At 49.0% G+C, this 19,525-nt stretch overlaps 1 protein-coding gene across 5 annotated transcripts in view; it reads right to left on the bottom strand.

Annotated features, from left to right (window-relative positions):
- The window catches only part of GREB1L (GREB1 like retinoic acid receptor coactivator), a 1,340,557-nt gene that overhangs the window by 330,826 nt on the left and 990,206 nt on the right, over positions 1-19,525 (bottom strand). For all 5 annotated transcript variants that reach the window (XM_069620882.1, XM_069620883.1, XM_069620885.1 and 2 more), the window contains exon 8: positions 1,062-1,184. In XM_069620882.1, coding sequence (XP_069476983.1) covers positions 1,062-1,184 — 123 coding nt within the window. The remainder of the gene's footprint in view (positions 1-1,061; positions 1,185-19,525) is intronic.

The following is a 19,525-nucleotide window of genomic DNA, read 5'->3' as shown; positions in this document are numbered from 1 at the left end:
ATTGTTCCTTCACTGCAGCTGTTACCTGCGCGGTTGTTTAAGGCTCGGTAGGAGGTGGCGTGTGGCAACTTGTTTATGTGTATTAACAGGCTGGCGCCCCAGTCCCAGTGTCTCAGCTTTAAAAAAAATAAAGCATACCTCCGGTTATGTAGCACGTTCGTGTCCTTTCTGTCTCTCCGTGCTGGAAACGCTCCTCAGGCCAGCTTTCCACTCGCACGTCGCGGGCGGGCCAATGGTTCTTTGTTCTCTCACACAATGCTCGCCGCCGCGGAGGGTTTTACTTCTGTGAAGTATCCATTGTGTTCAGACTGCATGCGCAATGTTAATTGCCTCTCTTTGCGGTGTCCCACAGTCTTCTAGTATTAGACTCAGTCACGTTCACTGCGTGCGCGGGAAAGATTCCTTCTCATATTCAGCCATGAAATGCACCAACCAATCAGGGTTCAGAATGTACGTTCAGAATGCCATGGGGGGTGGGGGTTGGCATTTTCAGGACGCCTCACCATAGCTCGGTGCCTGGAGAGAGGGACGACGACTCAAGCAGCCATTACGTCTGTGTCCCCTGGTGGTCTCCCAGGAGAATGGAACCTTAATGATGTATATGCACTTTTTTGATTTGATAGGTTATGTAAATGTAATATGTTATTAGTTTTAATGTTTTATACGCTGTTTTTGTCAATTATGTACATATGTCAAATTATATGACCATCACAATAAATTTAAAATAAAATAAAAAATCATGAACTATTTAACTACCAGGCCAGATAGGTTGGCCATTTACATAACTAAGTACAATGTGTATTCACTGGTTTGAATCACAGCAGGGGATGTCAAAGCTTCATCCTATCAAGGTCAATAAATCAAGCACTATTAAAGCAGGGGAATACCTATGATTACACTGCCAAGAAGCAGGGGCAATCAGTCATTAAGTGCCAACTAAACATGTAATAGCCTTCTCTTTTCAGACATAATTGATTCATGATGCTACACTAAAGAAAACCATGTCAATCTTCACAAACCAACACATTTCAACAAAATTCATGTAGCAGTTAATATTTTACCTGTCTGTGCAACCCCTGCATTGTACCCATTAGCGGTTACATTCTCTGGTGTTGAAGACGGAGACAATGAACAATTGGGTTTAGAAGATTGGCTGGCAGCAGGGGACTGTCGATTTCTACATTCTGGAAAATCAAAAGACAAATTACGAAAGTATGATTTGACAGGTCAGGAAGTCACTACTTTGACAAGTAAATAACCATTTCTTAAGATCTTGACTGTTAGGCCCTCTCATGTTCCTTCCATGACAAGAGTGTCATGCTAATGTAAGCAGGTGGTAAGCACAGAGGAACACATCTACACAAGTCGCTATACAGGATGCTTTAGAGCTTCCCAACTTATGGCAGGCAGAGGTTAGCATCCATTACACTTAAAGAACCATTTTTGTTTAGCATATAGAAAAACATACCGACAAATGGCTTTTGATCATGCAAATGGAGTTTCAAACTTGAATGAAATCCACACGTTGTCTATTTCCAACTAAACGAGACACACACTGGGTGTAGGAAAAAAGCTACTATTAAAGCTATGTGTTTATGCTCCTATCAGTTTCACGCAAGGGACCACCATAGGTTAAGATAGTCCAATAATGGAGAACTCTGAAGGCAATGTTTTTAAATAGTCTCCAACTATACAACAGCTCCAACATCAAAAAACATTCTTGGATAGGTCTCAGAATTTGAAGTTGCCAGTAGCGATAGGTAGTAATAATTGACTCTTGGCGAGTAGGAATTGATGTTCTTTGTGCATATGGTGAATTGAATGGGTAACTGACTTTTTCTGCTGCCTAGTAGCTTAAAACTTGAAATTTTAAGCCTTAGGTTCTAGGTGGTTCATGAGCCATTGAGGAGGGGGAGCCTCATCTGCCAGTAGTATAATGTGCTGGCTTGAATAGTGATCGAGTTGGTTGGAGAGATGTAGCATTATGATGTTTGATGTCTGTTGTGGGGGGGGGGGGCTTAATTGCGATAGGTCGGTCGCTTCATTGGTAAGCATGTTGTGGTTTGGAGCATTGAGTTTTAGTGTAGTATTGTGGAGTGCAATCAGCTGAGACATGGTGAGCCTTTGGAGAATGTACCTAGCGGGGTCCTTCTGTTGTCCCAGCAGTGGTGCACCTCAGGTAGGGCTATTGTGAGGAAAAGTCCTAACACATCCTGGAATGGGCTTGTGTTGCTGACAGCAAGCAACATGCAGTGCCTGCTCCTAAAATACACGCGAGAAAGGCAGGGCAAAACATATGACAGATGCCAGCCATGGATGCCATGTCAATAGTGGATTGAAATTGCTCCAGGAGAAAAGAAAAAAAAAAATCACTGTATGCACCTAAGAGATGAATTCCAATGTGATACGTTGTAACGTGTAAGCACTGACCTTGTCTTTGGATAGTGAGGCAGACAATAGTGAATAACAGCCCTGAAAATCCTCAAAGTCCTGAATGTGACAGACCAAGAGGATCCTCTGGGATGCCAGCAGGGAAAAGCCCTCTTGGGGTAGAAAAACTATGATGTGGAAGGATCCGGGAGGTGCAGAAGCTTCAGAGTTGGTGAGGTAGATTTCCAATACAGTTAGGGCGGCTTCAGTAGTAGTCGGAGCCGGGATGTTTGTTAACAGCGCAAATGGTTTCAGGATGCAAAGAGGGAGAATGCTGGCCACCAGGGGGTGCGTGGATGAAGTCTACCTCCACGTGAGCTCCCAGCTCAATGGTCCTGTAAGAGGGTCGGAGCCCCCACTTTGGACCCCCAACCATTGAAAGGGTCGACCCACGGGATGTGTGAACCCCCCCCTGTGTGGGCAAAGAAAAAGAGCGAAGAAAATTTGCCCTTGAACACTGGAGAAACGACCTCCGCAATAGAGACCGAAAGCGAAAGTGAACCCTGCCTCAAGGCAAGACCCTGTGGCCTGGCAAGACGGAGCAGTGAGCATCACCTAGGGAAGGGACACACCGTCCCCACAAAGCAGCTCTAAAGCTATACAAGAGCTGTGACCCAGCCCTGTCCCCTCTGCCCAGCTGTGCGCCGATTACAAATTGGGCGATCTGTCAGATCCAACGGACCAACCTCGTGGAGGACCCGGAAGAGGAGTTAGTGTGCGCACCCCAAGAGAAGTGCGACCCCTGCGGAAGTTCCACGAGGCAACGGCAGAGAGGAAGATCCCCCCCCCCGAACAGCACTGGCCGAGTGATCCTTGCTGCGTAGGTGCCCATAGCCTGTCCCGTATGACCCCTCCGGCGGCCCTACGTGAAGTCCCTGCATGAGAATCAGTCCGGTCTCATGGGAAATGCCACTGCGTCCTGACGCAGAGTACTCATCCCCATAGGAGACCTGTGCAGTGCCCTTGCCATAACGGCAACCAGCTCTCTGTCCAGAGACACAGAGGGATAAGTCTGTCTCACACGCCACTGTAAGGTGAGGTGAGGTGAGGTGGAGCACCCCTACGTTACTGCGGGCATAGCTCGCCCTCCATAGCACAACACCGGTCATGGCAATTAATATTAAATGACTAACGGACCACCCCTCCCCCTGAACTGAGGGTGCGACATGCCTCCCTGGGGAAAGGGCATTGCGCAGCACACGCTCTCAACTAAGGAAAGGCTCTGTAGTGCGGGCGGCCTCATCCCCATGGCACTGCTAATACATAGGCACCGCTGCACGTTTCTAGCACTGAGGAGGCCACGAGAAGCAAGATAGCGATACTGTGGCCTCTCAAGAGACACCTCCACAAGCCCCCCAACGCCTGACTAAACTCACGGCAGGCAGCGTGGCCCTGTCCCGTGCCGAGTAATATAGATCCCCCTCAGAAGGAGTGGGTAAACACTGGGCATTGCACACACAGTGACTGCCCCTTGATGAGGTTCACCATGCGCCGCAAAGAGGTGGCATCCTTGGACTCAGTCCAATTTTACCCCTTCTGGGCCCAAAAACATAAAAACCACCAAGATACAAAGTGAAAAGTTAGGTGCATCCCACCACAGCGAGCGGAGAGTCCTCGCACCCACCGAGGGAGACTGCGCACCAGGTGTGCTGATCTGTCACATACCAAGGGTGGGGGAGACGCAGTTCCAAACGCAGACGGTGATCCATATCTGTAGCAAAGGGGGTGGGGGGAACAAGCCCTTGCCTGGAGGAGCATCATTGAACTCAAGGGTCCTACTCTGGACGTCATAACCTACCACCTCTCATATGCTCTCCTAGTTGCAGTGGGGCCTACTATATAGTTACACTCCATGGTAGATTTTAGCCTCGCCAAACGGAATAAAAGCAACGAAGGGTTGGGCCCCCAATTTTGGGAAGTGTGCCCGCCTTCGGAACTCTGGGCAAAGACCAGGTGAAGCGGCCGCAACCACAGTCTAGAAAGTGCTTAGAGAACACATGGAGGGAGACTGCGCACCAGGTGTGCTGATCTGTCACATACCAAGGGTGGGGGAGACGCAGTTCCAAACGCAGACGGTGATCCATATCTGTAGCAAAGGGGGTGGGGGGAACAAGCCCTTGCCTGGAGGAGCATCATTGAACTCAAGGGTCCTACTCTGGACGTCATAACCTACCACCTCTCATATGCTCTCCTAGTTGCAGTGGGGCCTACTATATAGTTACACTCCATGGTAGATTTTAGCCTCGCCAAACGGAATAAAAGCAACGAAGGGTTGGGCCCCCAATTTTGGGAAGTGTGCCCGCCTTCGGAACTCTGGGCAAAGACCAGGTGAAGCGGCCGCAACCACAGTCTAGAAAGTGCTTAGAGAACACATGGTTCACGACTGCCCACCCCATTAGATGAAGATCCTCAATCTGGGCTTATAAGCTCCCCCTCATCAAGCAAAGGCCCTTTGCAGTACATCCAGTAGAGTGTTTTGGCTAACCTTCCCGACAGTGCGGCAAACCTGGCCTTGTGAGATTTGGGCCCCCAGTTTTGGGGCTTTGGCCCAGGGAAAGCAGAGGAGATGAGACTTGCACTCCGGAAGAGGAGGAGTGAGTACTTCACTCTCGACAGTCCCCCTAGAAGGGAAAGGCTCTATGGGGAAGCCGCAGCCAGGTTGCGAGAACTGCAGAGAAGGAGTATGAGACCACGAACAAGTGTTGGTAGTGAAGTGCATGGAAATAAGGCATACATTGGAACTGTATAGACACACCCCGCTCCGCACTGATCCAGAAACTCCCCCATAAATCCATCATGGCAACCTCAGGGTCTGATGCCGCAGCAACCAAGGGAGACATAGCAGCCTTACTGGAAGAAATCAAAAATATGAGAGCAGACATCGGAGGGAAGGTTGACAGAATCACTCAGAGGTTCGACAAGATGGAGGAGACTTGAAGGAGTCGAAAACAACCAAACCTTACTGAGCACTCTCGAGACACAAATGGACCAGAGAATTACCATAATAGAATCCCGGGAAGAGGAATTCTGTCTTAAAATGGACAATTTGGAGAATCGTGACCCAACCTAAGACTTTTTGGCATCCCGGAAAGAGAAGGAGTCTGAACAAGATCTGAAAAGGACGCGCCATGAAAGATCAAGCTTTTATTTGAAAATGACTCCATCAACGAACCAAAGACTGAAAGAATACATAGAGCAGGGGGAGCTCCAGGAGGACCAAAAGCCGTCCTAGTCCAGTTTCACAACTATGCGACAAGGTCCGAATCTTGTAAAAAGCTAAACATAGTGGGCCTGTCTCCCTGGATGCAGCAAGAGTGACTATCTTCCAAGACCTGTCATTAACCCTCGCCCCGAGAAGGATGTGCATGCCCCTCACAAAGTGGCTAAAAGAACAAGGAGTCCGTTATAGATGGGGATATCCATTCTCTCTTACATACGAATTGGATGGACGAAAGGAAAGGCTGAGAACGGAGAGGGACATGAAAAGTTGCATTGCCGAGTTGCATTGCCGAGTTCCCGGAAATACAGAAGAGTGAACGCCTCCCCAGGAGCAGATGCTTGAAGGACCCTGGGAACGTCAGCACACCTACCTAAGGCATTGTGGTGCTCCTTGCCAAGCTTGAAATAGATGGCGTGGAACTGCGTGTTAGTCCTGGGTGTGGGCCTATTCTGAGAATCCTCTAGAAATACTCGGAGTTGGTTGGGTCTTGGCTCACCTGGGCATAGGACCCAAGGACAGGTGGCTAAACATTTGCTGCACCAACGATTGACGCCTGAACCTCACATGGTTACGATAATGCTCAGAGGCTCTGCTTCAAGCGTAATCGAGTGCTATGGAGTACAGACCGGTGTGCGTCACGGACCTCGGCGATCCAGGTGATTTATCAGTCAAGGGGTCATGTTCAGAGTGAGAAATGTTGGGGATTTCAGGATCAGTGTGAAGTTTGGGAGGGGGAGAAAGGGGGCTCATTGTTAATTTGGTTGTTTTAGGAAAGGACCGTGAGATTTCCATTCTCTGCTGGTGGTCTGAACTCTGCTTGGTAATGTTAACCGGGCTGGATCGGACGCCGTCATGGGGGGGCGGAGGGAAGAGCGTAGGGGTGGGGGGAAAGTGAATGAACGGGATCCTCCTTAAGCACAAAACAAGTGGTAACGTGTGCTGAATTACGAATCTAGCCGGGGGCTCATCAAAGGGTTGCCAGTTACTCAGAGGAAGAACCAGGCCTACTAAGGGGAAACCTCCTCAGGGCTGGAACGCTAAATGTTAAGGGACTGTACTTGCCAACGAAAAGGTCCCTAGTGTCCAGGGAGTTTAGAATAGCGGGGCTTGACCTGATGTTTCTGCAGGAAACCAAATACGTACGTGGGGAGGAATGCAGGATCCTGAATTCGAAAATGGGGGTGGAACACTGGGGCTCTGGCCCCCTGAGAGGGCGGGGGTGGGTATTTTCATCAAGAGAGGATTGAATTTTGAGGTGACCAAGGTGTGGGCAGATGTGGAAGGTAAAGCGCTCATGATAGTGGGCACCGCATGGAAAGTAACCTTTACACTGGCAACACTGTACTCCCCCAATGCGGGTCAATCCTGATTTTTACAGTGAACGCTCCCGAAAATACTGTTGGAGGCCTCTGGACATGTAATACTGGGTGGGGATTTTAACCTCAGACTGGGGTTATAGAGATGCTAGAAGTCTATGGGCTACAAGATGCATGGCGGGGTTTCCACCCAAATGAGACAGGATACACCTTTTACTCAACACCTCATGGCACCTTCACCAGGATTGACTATTTATATATCACGGATGGCCTGAGGGAGGTGGTGCGGGCTCAGAGATCTCGCCAATCATATGGTCTGATCATGACATGGTCACGGTTGATTTGGACTGGGCAGGCCTCCCACACAGGGGAACTAAGTGGAGATGTAATGAGGCACTGTGGAAAGACCCGGTCTTTCAGACAGAGATGGAAGGTGAAATAAGGGAACACTTCAAAGCAAACAACACAGGAGAGGTACCAAGAACAATAGTTTGGGAGGCGGGGAAGGCAACGTGGCGTAGGATCCTGATCAGGGAGGGGGCCAGCAAAAAAAGAGAGAGGGCCCTGATAGAGGGTAGACTCAGGAGATAACCCATCTGGACAGAGTGGCGTGGAACACCACGGAGGGGAGGGAAGATGGGGTCCTGGAAGCCAAACAGAAGAGAGAGGAGCTCTGACTTCTAGAAGAAAGGCATATAGTCCAAAAATTGCAGCTTCTCAAACAGAAGTACTACGAGAAAGGAGACGAGGCGGACGCACTGCTGGCCGCCAGACTGCGGGGACAACACGCCAAGAGAGCGGTGGTGGCCATAGAAAGGGGAGGAGATGCCCAGAACGCAGGGATAGTGAGAATCCCGGAGGCGTTTGCAACATTTTACGAGACCCTAAATAAAACTGAGACTGACCACGTGCAACCGAGAATAGAGGACTACCTGGAGAGTGTAGAAATGCCAAAACTCTCCCATGAGGAAACTGAAACTGGAGGCCACAATCACCGCAGAGGAAATTAAGAAGGCTGTGAAGAGGCTGTCGCTAGGGAAGTTGGTTACACAGCGGGTTTCTACAAGTCCTTTCTCTCTTCTCTCCTCCCCTTCCTGGTGGAGCTGTTCAATGATATCCTGGAGACAGGTGTAGTCCCTGCCTCGCCTAATACACTCAGATCAGGTCGGATTTATAATTGGGAGGCACGGCGTAGACACGATGCGGACGACATTGCACCTTATCCACGAATCACAGAATATGGTAGGGGACCTGGTCCTCTGGTCTGTGGGCACGGAGAAAGCAATCGACAGGGTTGAATGGGGCTTTCTGCAGGCGGTACTAAGCAAAGTAAGACTGGGCGCTAGGGCGCTAGGTTTAGAAGAGGGGTGAAGGCAGTGTATACGTCCCCCAAAGTGTCGGTATTGGTCAATGGTGATTACACCCGATGGTTTCACCTAGGTAGAGGAACGCGGCAGGGATGCCATCTATCAGCAATATGTTTGCCCTCTCCCTTGAGCCCTTAACCCAGAGACTTAGAGGGGATCAACAGGTAGAGGGACTGTAACGCTCACCTGACTCCCACGGGGGGCGCTGGCCTGGTTCGCGCTGCTGTGACCTCGTCTAAGGTGATGCGCAGGGTTCGGAAGACGGACTGGACCGGGCCCCAGATCTGGCTTGTCTGACTCGCAGAAGTATCCTTCTGTAGGTGAGAATATGGGGTTAACTGTCTGCGGGGTAATGCAATCGGCCTCCCACTTACCCCTCTCACCCTCCTCAAAACCCTTCTGTGCTTCCCCGTTGCGTCTCACCTTAGGGTCTGGAAGGACAAGCTCTCCATCCTGCTTCTGATGCAGGGGCGCGTTGGTATCCAGTTACGTCACTGGATTTTCGGATGGGTGAGAACCAAACTTGCTTGGCTGCCAGGTAAGTTTTTCTATAAGTCGTTCCCCTTGTGTCCATGCATTAATGTTCAAATGCTAGTGTCTTTTTCCCCATAGGGGCAGGGGTACGGAATGCCGGGGAACAGGCACCGACCCGAGGTGAGCGGTGAAATCCTTGTGGAAATCAGGTAAGTCTTTAATGAGTGTTTTGGTAATGTCTTTTCATTCACGCATTAACGCTGATGTCTTTTTCCCCTTAGGGACCGGGGTCCGAAAATGCCTGGATTTGGCACGGACCCGAAATGAAAAGGGAATGACCCAACAGGTAAGTCTTGACATGGAGTTTTAGCTTCCCTTTTCCCTTCTTTCTCTCACCTTTGTTCTTGTCTTTTTCTCCCTAGGCGCGGGGGCGCGACTGCGAATCCGGATGGTCGCTGCTGAACATGGAGGCGCCCTGTAAAGGTGAGTAGAATGCGGCGCTGCAGCGATCGATGCAATGTGCTTTTAAAAATAAATGTCTTCCTTTTCAGGATTGTCGGCGAAATGTCTCTGGGATGTAGATTTAGCAGGTGAGGCCTTTTCCTTCTTCTGTTCTCTTGTTCCCTTCCTTTGCAGGTGATTCAGGATGCTGGCAGGTGTGGCAGAAGTCAAGATGCAGGAGCAGACACGGTGAGCGTCCAGCTGCTAGATGCAGAACAACGCGAAGCACGTGTGGCTGATCGGGTGTGGTTTAAATAGCCTTGGATTAAGTTCCTATGATGTGTCCTTCCTCCAATCAGGTATGTATCCTTCCCCGACCACGCCCGGGTGGTAAATGAGTCCCACAGGTAAAGTAGTTCCTTTCAGGCCTCAAGGAGGCCGGGGTTCTGCAGCATAGTCTGCATCAGGTAAGTGCACCCAAACACTTTTATAATGAGCCTGGCGCCTATGGCGCCAGGACTGACGTTTTCTATGAGCCTGGCGCCATAGGCGCCAGGACGCTGTCCAAAGGGCCCCTATAAGGGGTTGCTGGAACCTTCCCTGGGGACTTGATGTCTGCTTTCGGGGACGCAGGGCCTGAGCCAGCTCTCCGTGAGCGGGCATCGTGATAGGGACTTAAGGTGGGCGGGAAGGAATATAAGGTAGCCCTGTATCCGGAAGATTTACTGTTACACATACAGAATCCTTTAACATTCATACCTAGAGCTATATACTTGATTGAACAATATGGGGAACTATCTGGCTTCAAGATCAATAAGTCCAAGTCAATTCTATTCCCGCTACAAGAACCCGACCAGGACGACACAGAAAGATTTGCCTTGTTGGGCCCAACGATTGGAGGTGACACTCTTCGCTATTTGGCAATAAATGTTACAAGGGACTTAGACACCCTATATGATGCCAACTTTCCTCCCCTTGTCTCAAGCTTCCATGCCGATCTAGAAAAGTGGCAAAAACTCACAATATCTTGGCTTGGGAGATTAAATGCAGTGAAGATGGTAGGTCTACCCAGATTCTTGCACCCATTCCAAATGCTCCCGATCCGACTTCCGAAAACCTTCTTTGGTGAGGTAAAAAGGGCAATACTGAAGTTCTTGTGGCAAGGAAAGAAGGCCAGAGTAGCATACAAGGTTCTAACGTTGCCCAAAGACAAGGGGGGTGTGGGGCTGCCGGATCTAAAGAAGTATTACGAGGCAGTCCAGTTAAGAGTTCTAGTCCCCCATCTGAGAGGGCAGAAAGGGTTCCAATGGATAGACTTAGACAATTTCAATCTGGCCCCGGTCGCGGTATGGCTATGGGTCCCAAGAAATACGCTACTACGCAGAATAAGAGACCACCCATTATTATGCACCACATGGGAGATCTGGAGGGAGGGGTTCGAAATGCGGGGGATCACTTCATGGCCGTCTCCTTTGAGACATATCTGGTCACCGGGGGTCCGAGAAGACATTCCCAATCACGAGAGATTCCAATCCTGGTTTGAGGCGGGTCTCGAGAGAGTGGGTCAACTCTGGAGGGAGTCCAACCTTCTCACAATCATAGAACTAGAAGAGGCATAGGGGATAGGCCCCCTACCGGTCTTTCCCTTTTTTTAGCTAAAAGGAATCTTGATGAGGGACACATGGAAGGAGAAGGTCCAGAGATATCTTACCCCCTTTGAAGAACTTTTAAATAGCAGGACAGAATCTAAAGGCCTATTCTCAGCCATGTACAGAGTGTTAAAAGAAGCTGGGAAGGGGTCGACTGTAAATCTGAAGCTCATGTGGGAAAGAGATCTCGGTGTAGAAATAGACCCTGACTTGTGGGGGAAAATATGTAAAGGGACCTCACAAATATCGATAGCGAGTCAGTACAAGCTTCACGCCATTAAGCTACTACACAGATGGCAATATGATCCACATAGATTGTCAAAGATGTTCCATTCAACAAGTCCTCTATGCTGGCGGCAATGTGGTGACAGGGCGGATTATTAGCATATGTGGTGGGGATGCCCCTGTATTAAGATGTTTTGGGATGAGGTCTTGGGAAAGTTAAAAGTTGATATTCACAATATACTCCAAACAATGTCTTTGTATTGTGTAAAATATTTTTAAAAAACTAAATAAAAAATAAAAAAAGAGGGAGAATCCAGTAGAAGAAAGAGGGAGAATGGAGAAGGAGAGGGAATAGGGTGGAAAACTGTAGAGTGACAAAGAGATGATATGAGAGAGAGAATAGCGGCAATTGCCGTCAGGATTGCCCCAATCCCAAGTAAAGAAAAGAGAGCAGCTAAAAAGGGCGAGCGGAGCAACACGAGCTCCGGCTCCATGGAAACGAGATAAAGTACAGGGAAATAATGAGTAGCGTGTCAAAGCTTCACAGATAATAGAAGCGACGCATCGGCTTACTGTCTCCATGCTCCTTATGAGCTGGGGCCCCTCGGATCCACTGCGGTCACAGGAGTCTGCGGAGCGCCATCTTGTGGAAATACTAGTCCTTGCTGTGCAGTCCACAACGACGAGGCAGACTGCGGCCGTCTTGGTATAAGTAACCTGCAGCCTGAATGATGCTTTTTCCATTTGTACCATAAAGACCATTTCTGATACGGCTGTTTCCTGACATACGTAGATGTTAGGACTTAGGACTAATTTTCTATACTCTGTCCTGGCGAACAGATGCATAGAAGGCCAACCTATATTGTGACAGGGACAACTCTGGGACCTGTAGCCAAACCAGTTCAAGGTAGCAGTGACGAGTAGTCTAGGCCAAGTCTCAAGTGGTGGTGAGCTTGTAAAGGGTCCACAATGAGGTCACATAATGGGAGTCACAAATTACACTTAGACAGTATGTATACAAATACAGTTCTTTCTTTATGGCCAAACAACACTACCAAAAATGACTACTAACAGGTAGAAGTATCACACACCACTAATAATAGAATATATACAGTCACTAGAGTAGGGCATAATACAGATCAAACCCCTGTAAAGGAAAGTGTAGATTAGTTTATGCACTACAGGTCCACAGAGAATTTGGCCTATGCTTCAAAAGACATTCCCTAAGTTGTCTGGGGCCTTATGCCCAAAGGTTCAGGAAAAGTTCAGACAGTTTGTAACGCTGAAGAAAATGAAGGTAACAGTTTAACTTTTAAAGGGAGTTTAGGGGTAGGTAAGAACCACTGTAACTCATCCCCAGTACTCCGATTCATCACAGGTCTTGGCAGGTCAATGGAAGAGTGTCCAAGGTCGCTTTTCCCGCCATCAGCCTCAGTCCTTGATTCGCAGGGGTTGCAGGTTCAAGCAGATCTTGGGCCAGTGTCTTTGGCTGGTGCAAGGACTCTCGGTGGCAGAAAGCAGCAAAACACAATGCAGGACCCCTCTCCGGACTGGACTTGACTTAGGTAAGCTGTTTCGGATGGTGGTCACAGCAGCACAGTGACGCAAAGGGACTCCATTGTCACGTACAGACTTTCCCTCCTATCTTGGGTCCCTTTGATCCTATGACTCTGAAATTCCGCTGAGGTAATTCTTTTTTTTTTTTTTTAATTGTAACAATTAGTTTATGAGTAAACTTCAATTACAATAAAAAAATCCAATTTTCACATAAATATATGACAAAACAAGAAAAAGTCTTAGTTACTTACCTGTAACTGTATTTCTCCAGCATTGGTATCTTTCATAGATTCAGATGCTTGAATATTCCCCGTCGTCAGACTGGGAATCCTCGGTGATAAATTAAATAATAATAATTTTTTAAAAAAAAAAAAATATATATATATATACACACTGCCACCCAGCAGTGCATGTACACAGCCCATTATAGCCTATGAGCCACTTCATTGTGTAGTCCCTCCACCTCACTTTGGTCCTTTATGGCCCCAGCCAATGAGGTGGCAGGGCTTAAGCTCCGCCCCCGGCAGCCATCTTCAGATTTTGAACCGTAGAGATTACAGTATGATGGATGCCGAGCATAGGAGCAGCCTCTCAGGGGAGGCGGGCGGGCGCATGTGAATCTATGAAAGATACCAATGCTGGAGAAATACAGTTACAGGTAAGTAACTAAGACTTCTCCAGCATTGGATCTTTCATAGATTCAGATGCTTGAATAGAATACCAAGCAGTTAAAACATGCCACCATAATAAACAGATATGCATAATTACAGAAAAACATATTTCTGATCAAACCTTTACCATGCAGCAACACAACGGTTACATACTTCGGGAAAGGTGGGAAAGGAGGCTGGTCCTACCTTACACAAAGAGATGGCGGAGCACTGCCTGTCCAACTGCAGTTTCTTTGTTGGTATCTTCAGTCAGGCAGTAGTGTTTCGCGAAAGTATGTAGAGTGCTCCACGTGGCAGCTCTGCATATGTCTTTCAAGGCCACCCCTGCGTGGAATGCTGTTGACGCCGCCCTTCCTCTGGTGGAGTGAGCAGACGGCGGTCTAGTTAAAGGGTCGCCTTTCAACTGATGGCAGTGGGTGATGCAGGACGATACCCAGCGTGCCAGACTTTGTTTGGATATATGTTGGCCCTTGGTACGGCCAGAGAAAGAAATGAATAGCCGGTTTGAGGAGCGGAACTCCTTGGTTCTTTGCAAGTAAAACTTCAACACCCTAGAAACGTCTAGAGTGTGTAATGTCCTTTCCGCTTCCGAAGCGTGATTCTGGAAGAAGGTTGGTAACACAATGCGCTCAGTGAAGGACATCTCCGAAAGTACCTTGGGGAGGAACTTCGGGTGAGGCCTTAAGATGACGCGGTCCTTCTGGAACACGGTAAATGGAGGTTCCGAAGACAAAGCTTGCAACTCACCGATCCTTCTGGCCGATGTGATGGCTACCAGGAAGGATGTCTTCCAGGACAAGAATTTCATATCGCATCTATGTATGGGCTCGAAGGGAGGTTGCATGAGGGCCGTTAAGACGGTGTTGAGGCTCCAGTCCGGAACTGGTGTAGGTGTAGGCGGATAAGTACGCATCAGTCCTTTCAGGAAGATCTTGATCGCTGGTAAGGAGAGTAAGGCTTGCGTCTCCGCGGTTACTGTGTAGGCCGCTATGGCTGACAGATGGACCTTGATAGAGGACAGTGAGAGCCCTGATTTAGCCAGGTGCAACAAGTAAGGCAGAATTTGATCAACCGAGGCCGTGAGGGGATCGATCGCAGAGGTCTCGCACCATTTGGAAAACCTGGTCCATTTTCTGGTGTAGGTGAGTTGCGTGGACGGGGCCCTAGCGGCCCTGATGATATCCCAGCATTCTGATGGTAACTTTAGGTGCATTAGTTTACGCTGCTCAGGAACCATGCCTTGAGGGACAGGCTCCTCGGGTCGTGGTGGAGGACCTTGCGGTTCTGTTGTGTCAGTAGATATTGATGTGATCTGAGACGAATCAGGGTTTTGCAGGATAGATGTCTCAGCGTCGGGTACCAGACTTGCCGTGCCCAATCGGGTGCAATAAGAATCAAGGAACAATCCTGTTCTTTCACCCTGCGAAGTACCCTCGACATGAGGGGAATGGGTGGGAAGGCGTAGAGGAGCTTCCCAGACCAATCCACTGAGAACGCGTCTCCCAGCGATTGGTGCTCGGGGTATCTTGACGCAAATCTCTTGCATTTTTTGTTGTTCCTGGTGGCGAAAAGGTCGATCTGCGGATGGCCCCATAAGGCAAAGATCCGTTGGGTTTCTTTTTCGTCCAGCTCCCACTCGTGTGACGCTGTGTATTCTCTGCTTAATCTGTCCGCTAGGACATTGTCCACTCCTGGAAGGTGCTCTGCCCTGATCTGTATCCCGTAGCGCAAGGCCCATGCCCATAGCTGTTGGGCTTCTTGCGACAGAATCTGAGACCTCGTGCCTCCCTGCTTGTTTGTATAGTGCATGGAGGTTGTGTTGTCTGTCTGGACTGTAAGAACTTGACCAGCTATAACCGGTAGGAAGGCTTTCAGCGCCAACCTTACGGCCCTGAGCTCCAACACGTTGATGTGGAGTTGGGACTCTTGTGCCGACCAAGATCCCTTGGTTTGGAGGTCCGCAAGATGAGCGCCCCAGCCTGATAAGAAAGCGTCCGTCCGCAGCAGGAGGGTCGATGTCGGTGCTTGAAACGGCATTCCCTGTAGAAGATTCCTCGGAGCGTTCCACCATTGAAGGGCCTTGTGCAACGTCGATGGAACCTGGACAATGTCTTCCCAGCATCCGAAAGCTTGTTTCCATTGGTGGTCCAGAGCTTCCTGAACCGGCCTCATGCGAAGCCTGCAGTTCGGTATGAGGAATATGCATGATGACATCATGCCCAATAGGGATTTGTAAGAGCGCACAGATGTTGTCTCTTTCTGTAGGAAGTTCGAAGTTAAGCGTAGAATCGCTGCTATTCTCTCTGTGGATGGTCTCACTCTGGGAATGCTGGAGTCTAGCTCGGCTCCCAGGAAGAGAGCTACCTTGCGGGGGACGAGGCAGGACTTCGTCTGGTTGATGGAGAAACCTAACTCTTTTAGGAGGTTGACCGTCCTTGACACTGCCGAACGAGCCTTTGCAGCTGAACTTGCCTTTATCAGCCAATCGTCCAGGTATGGAAAAACGTCCGTTCCTGCTCTCCTGAGACTTGCCGCTACCAGTGGCAGGCATTTCGTGAAAACTCTTGGCGCCGATTTTAGGCCGAACGGAAGCACTTGAAACTGAAAGTGGAGCCCTCCCACTGTGAACCTGAGGAACTGCCTGTGTGCTGGATGGATCGGGATGTGGAAATAAGCATCCTCCAAATCTAAAGTGGCCAAGAAGTCGTGCTTGTTTAACCAAGGTAGCACCCCTTGTAGAGCCACCATCTTGAAAGTTATGCGCTTGATGAACTTGTTGAGCGCCCTCAGGTCCAAGATGGGTCTCCATTGACCGTTTTTCTTTCTGACGAGGAAGAATCGGGAGTAAAAACCTTTTCCCCTCTGAGAATAAGGAACTGGTTCTACTGCTGCCTTCTGGAGCAGTTTTTGCACTTCGGACATGACCTGTTTTAGCATATGCACTCTGCGAGATGTTGGAGGCAGGGAAGGAGGTTGGTCCAGAAATTCTAAGGTGTGACCCTTTTGGATCACCTGTAACACCCATTTGTCCGATGTAATTGACCGCCAGCGCTGGAAAAACTGGCTCACCCTTCCCCCCACCGGGGCGTGGCGAAGGGGGGGGAGGGGGGTGAGATTGGTCGTCAGTTCTGCTTGCCTTGCGACTTCCCTTGGGCGGAGCCACGTCTGCCTCTATGGGCGTATCTGTTGGATGACTGATATTTATTGCCTTGGTACGTGCCGCCTTGTGCTTTCTGACCATAGGAGGAGGAACGACTGTATCCCCTGAATTTGGAAGATGAACCTCTAAAGGGACGAAAAGACCGATGGTCCTTACTTTTGTCCTTTAAAGAACTGATGGCTCTGGCTGTGTCAGTGTCTGTCTTGATTGCTTTCAAATGGTCGTCTATCTTTTTCCCAAAAAGATCTTGACCATCAAATGGCATGTCCAGAATCTGCGCCTGAACTTCAGGTCTAAAGTTAGTAGCCTTCATCCAGGCCTGCCTTCTGAGCACTGTACCGTGCGCCATCTGCCTGAAGCCTGATTCGGCCACATCAACTGCCGCGTCGATCATGTGATCCGATGTTGCTTCACCATCCGCGATAATGGATTTTGCCTCCTCCTGGAGCTCCGGTGGTAATTGTTTCGCCAAGTTAGACATGCGGAGCCAAAGCTCGCGATCGAATCGTGCGGTCATGGCCAGTGCATTACCCGCTCTGATTGTAAGTGATGCAGAAGATGAAACTTTCTTGCCCATGGCTTCCAATTAGCGTCCGTCCTTATCCGGTGGTGCCGACAAAGGTGAGGAGGGGATGGCGAGTTTCTTTCTGGCCGCCACTGTAATAACTGAGTCCGGTTTCGTATGACCCCTTAAACAAAGCGGTGCCGAATCCGGAGCTTTATATTTCTTTTCTGGCCTGGACACCAACGCCGGAGTCGATAAGGGCGTGGATAGGATCTTAGGTCCGGAATCCCAGATGGTATCGAGGAGGGGAATTGTGGTCACTGTCCTCCTTCGTTTGTCCCTGTGCTCATAGAGCACTGATTGCCTTTCCTCCGAAGAAACCTGAATTTTAACCAGTTCTGCGGCTTTACCTATTATGGTGTGGAAAGAAACGAGATCATCCAGTGGTGAGGCCTTGCCCGGCGAGTCTCTCCTCCTGGGCTTCTCGACGACGTAGTCATCCCAATCACTGTGTGCGTCTGGCTCCTGAGTTATTTCTCCTTCTTCTGGTTCCGAAAATTCACCAAAAGGAACCTCCTGCCAGTCTGATACCGAGATGGTGGACGGTACCATGGTGGGATCTACGTCCGGAGATCGCGGTCTGTGCGATGACTGTGGTGACGGGACTCTTGTAGGTGAAGCACTATGGGTGCTGCTCCTCGGTCTTCGAGCAGGGGATCTCATCCGTTTTTGCGGTCTACTCCTGTAAGGAGAGCAACCCGATGTGCCTGGAATCGGGGATGACTCTCTAGGAATGGGATTAATCGGAACTTGCTTCTCCCTTTGCCGTTTGTAAAATTCTTCTACAATCCTCTGCACGGATAACATGAGCACCGGGTCATGAGGATATTCGGATTCTCCCGTGGACGGGTGCCAAGGAGGGCTGTATTGTTTCAGTAAGGGACCGATGGACTCTTCCACCACTTCTGCATCAGAGAATTCTTCCTGAAGAATTATATCCGGAAGTTCTGCCATGTGCCCCAAAGGTGAAAATTGCTGCACCAGAGGTTCAGTTACAGTATTCTTCTCAATGATATTGCTTGTAATGACAGGAACTTCAAGAGTAAGAGGCAGTAATTCCTCTGTAACTGCCGAAATTTGCAGTGCCTCTGAAGGCGTTATGGATGGTGTTATTCTCGTCGACGACTGAGATTTTCCAGTCGACGAGGGATTCGTTGTCGACGACTGACATTTTCCCGTCGACGAGGGCTTTGTTGACGAATGTGGAGTGTGCTCCGTGGACGACTGCGTCATGGATGAATGCTTCGTGGACGAGTGGTGTTTCTTGCTCGTCGACGATTGCTTCGTGGTCGACATGTCCGATGACGATGATCTAACTGTCGACGATGTCTTAAGCGTCGTCGTCGTCGATGCTGGTTTCGTCGACGGTATGGCCGATGACGGGCCTTTACCTTTCCCTTCATTCGTGGGCGGTTTACCCGCCGACGACTGCCCCCCCCCCGTTTTTTGCAAACTCCTCCTTACCTCTGGAGGTAGATTTTGCTGACTTTTTCTGGCTTGAAAGGTCAACTGGAGGCAGAAAGGGTATCAATTCCAGCTTCCTCTTTTTGGATTTGGGAGAGGAACTCCTTTCCACTGAAGAGGCCCTTCTCTTTGAAGTTTGCCTCTCAGATGGAGTGCTGGATTGGACAGGAGCTGTTCTGACAGACTCTTCGTCCGAAGATTGATCCCTGGATTCCAGGTATGAAAGGAGTCTTCTATGCCTGTCATGAAGGGTCTTGGTGGAAATAGTTTTACAAATCTCACATTTTTTAATGTCATGTGGGTACAGACAAATGCAATGCTCGTGGGGGTCCTTGTAGTAAACCAATTTCTTCTTGCACCTCGTGCAGTCCCTGAACAGGGAAGGCTTCCTGACAGCCTGAGGTGCCTCCATTTCTGAAGAGAAGTTCAGTCGACGATTTTGAGAGGAAAACAACAAGTTTTGCCACCAAGGTTAATTGGAAAGAAAGCCCCTAGGAAGGGGAACAAGATGGAATATATTTTACAAATATATTCCACACAAAAGTAGAAAGAATTTGGAAAAGCTCAGAGAGCTTGAGGATTCCCTGTGTCTGATAGTCTGCGGTGAAAAATCTGAAGATGGCTGCCGGGGGCGGAGCTTAAGCCATGCCACCTAATTGGCTGGGGCCATAAAGGACCAAAGTGAGGTGGCGGGACTACACAATGAAGTGGCTCATAGGCTATAATGGGCTGTGTACATGCACTGCTGGGTGGCAGTATATATATATATAAATATATATTTAAAAAAAAATATATATTATTATTATTTAATTTATCACCGAGGATTCCCAGTCTGACGACGGGGAATATTCAAGCATCTGAATCTATGAAAGATCCAATGCTGGAGAAACAGCCATACAACCAAAACAAAACAGCACATTCTATGAATTTGCAGGAATAGGAGAATAGATGAGTAAATAAATAAATATTGCCAACATCTTTCTGGT

The sequence above is a fragment of the Ambystoma mexicanum genome, chromosome 5q (assembly GCF_040938575.1).
Source record: "Ambystoma mexicanum isolate Mex_15411 chromosome 5q, UKY_AmexF1_1, whole genome shotgun sequence".
Classification (NCBI taxonomy): domain Eukaryota; kingdom Metazoa; phylum Chordata; class Amphibia; order Caudata; family Ambystomatidae; genus Ambystoma; species Ambystoma mexicanum.
The sequence above is the reverse complement of the archived record's forward strand: the minus strand, read 5'-3'. Positions and strand labels throughout refer to the sequence as shown.